The 2,500-nt window shown below is 41.6% G+C and overlaps 1 protein-coding gene across 1 annotated transcript in view; it reads left to right on the top strand.

Annotated features, from left to right (window-relative positions):
- Nucleotides 1–113: 113 nt before the first annotated feature.
- LOC119579356 (orexin receptor type 2-like) overlaps nt 114–2,500 on the top strand; it is a 104,520-nt gene continuing 102,133 nt past the window's right edge. The window contains exon 1 of the mRNA XM_037927122.1: nt 114–232. Coding sequence (XP_037783050.1) covers nt 134–232 — 99 coding nt within the window. The 5' untranslated portion in view covers nt 114–133. The remainder of the gene's footprint in view (nt 233–2,500) is intronic.

Raw genomic sequence — 2,500 nt, 5'->3', positions numbered from 1 at the left:
TGTGTGTGTGTGTGTGTGTGTGTGTGTGTGTGTGTGTGTGGTGTGTGTGTGTGTGTGTGTGTGCAATTCACTTAAAAAATCGAACATTAAGCAAATCTCATTTCTTTTCAGGACACCAACACCACCTCTCACGATGAGCTGGGTCTGCAACAGCACACAGACGTTTCCCATTAACCAGAGCTTCAACGCCTCGCCCCCCACCTGGCATCTAGACGGCGACGCTGTTCTGAAGGTAATTAATTGCCTTATCAAGATGGGTTGCAAGGCGTAGATGGTTGCATACTATGTCCTTTTGGGTTATGAAAATGTTTGTAGATGGATAGATACGGAAATGTGTGGGCAGGAAGACAGATGGATAGACGGATGGATAAATAGATAGGTAGGTAGGTAGGCAGGTAGTTGGTAGATATGTGAGGCAGGCAGATAGGTAGAAAGATAGATAGAGGGATATATAGCAAGATAAATAGATAGATAGATAGATAGATAGATAGATAGATAGATAGATAGATAGATAGATAGATAGAGAGAGAGAGAGAGAGAGAGAGAGAGAGAGATAGGTGGGTGGATAGGTACGCAGACAGACAAATAGATAGATAAATAGATAGATAGATAGATAGGCAGATAGAGAGGCAGATAAATAGACATATGGACGGATAGATAGATAAAGATATAGATGGATATATAGATAGACAGAAAGACAGATAGATAGACAAGTGAATGGACGGATGGATATGTATGAGTGAGAATTTGTGTATTCACGCATGCGGGCATGCGTTCGTGTATCAACCATGTGTCTGTCTGCTGCCTTGGATGCATATACATACGTAGGAGCGTTCTAATCATGGTAGATCTCCTGATGGCGCATGGTCTGCTGCTGTCCGTGTGCGGGACCTTCCGTGATGGCGGTGTGTGTTAACCTGAGCGCGTCCCTCCCGATCCACCGTCAACTACCTGCTCGTGACCATCGCTGTGCCGATTTCTTTTACCATTTTCTGTTGGCCGTCGATCGTTAACAGGATCACGAGCCCTCTTTATGTGGCTGGACCGCTCCATCTGCAAGATAAATGTCCTGGTGGAAGGTTGTCTATATGCATAACTGAAGGGGAGAGTTAAAGAAGACGAAAGAAGTAAATGAATGAATTAGCTGATAAAGAGGCTGAATAGGTTAGATAAGTAATAGATAAGTGAGCACATAAATGAATGAATTTATCAATATATCACTCATACATATAAATAGAAGTTAACAGATATCTTTACATGAAATCTTTAAGAATGCTGTTTAAAGAATATAATTTTCTAAATTCAAATAGCACTAGGTTTTAAACGAGAGAAATACAATCCCATAAACCAAATGATATCACGGCTGGCGATCAAGATTTTCCTTCTTTTTTTTCATCTGAGAGACCTGACCTGCCCTCAGTGAACTTCCCGTACCGTGTCTGTGCTCACATTGGTTGGCCGTGGCCTGTGCCCGCCTCTACGCTGTGACTATGCCCATCCGTGCCCGCCTACGCGACTGACGCCCTACCGCCACCAATCGCCACCATGGTCGTTCCGTGGTCGTGGCGCTCCTAGTTCTCATGAGGGACCTGCAGATCGTCCCGGTAATCTACACACACATATACTCTGACACACACATACTCTCACTCACATGCACATTCTATAACTATGGGTCCTGAAGATTCAGTTTCTGTAATTTTCTTTACCTTACGTCCATAGTGTTGATAAAAGATGGTTCATTAAGATAAATAGTTGATTTTGATGAGGAACGAAGCTTTGGAATATATAAATGGTGCGTTAGTTTTGTCACATTAGCATTATTCTGTTTTCAGTTTCACCATTATCGCAGTGCGTTTGCGATTAGGCTGAAATTCAAATTTTTTTTCCCCCCCCCCCCCCCAAAAAAAAACACCTTCATTCCATTAATGACACTGGGTATTCTGTTTTTTTCATATAGGATGTTTCTATTATTCTATATTTATATACCCACAGATATTATATATGCTTGTTTAAACAAATTTGGCAGAACATTAAATAACAATCAGACTGAATATCGTGCTTGGCTTGATGTTTGAACTCCTGATGCCATTGATATTTCAGTAGATGTTCTTTCTTTTGTTGTGTTTATTATATGCAACCGTCCGCTAGGCTCATTGAAAGGGTGTAAGAGGTCACGCCGAACCCACCCCGATTGTATACGTTTTTGGGAACGAGTGTATGATGTAATACGGATGGAAGGTCAGGAATAATTGTAAAAAGGAACGACAGTAGTGTGCGTATGTGTGTGTGTGAAGCGTAGTTGTGCACATGAGCCGAGTAAGGTAGGCCGTGTTAGAGTCCCGAGGAAAGGTGTGTACAGATGTTTCATCTATACTTTAGGCTTTTTGATTGTTGCTTTTAAAACTTCAGAAACTAAAGGTCCATATAGGCGTTACTCCATCCTTCCTTCTTACAAACAGTCTGGGACTTATCGAGAGAGGATTATACAATTTCTATTTAT

Source organism: Penaeus monodon, chromosome 12, assembly GCF_015228065.2.
Source record: "Penaeus monodon isolate SGIC_2016 chromosome 12, NSTDA_Pmon_1, whole genome shotgun sequence".
Lineage (NCBI taxonomy): Eukaryota > Metazoa > Arthropoda > Malacostraca > Decapoda > Penaeidae > Penaeus > Penaeus monodon.
The sequence above is the reverse complement of the archived record's forward strand: the minus strand, read 5'-3'. Positions and strand labels throughout refer to the sequence as shown.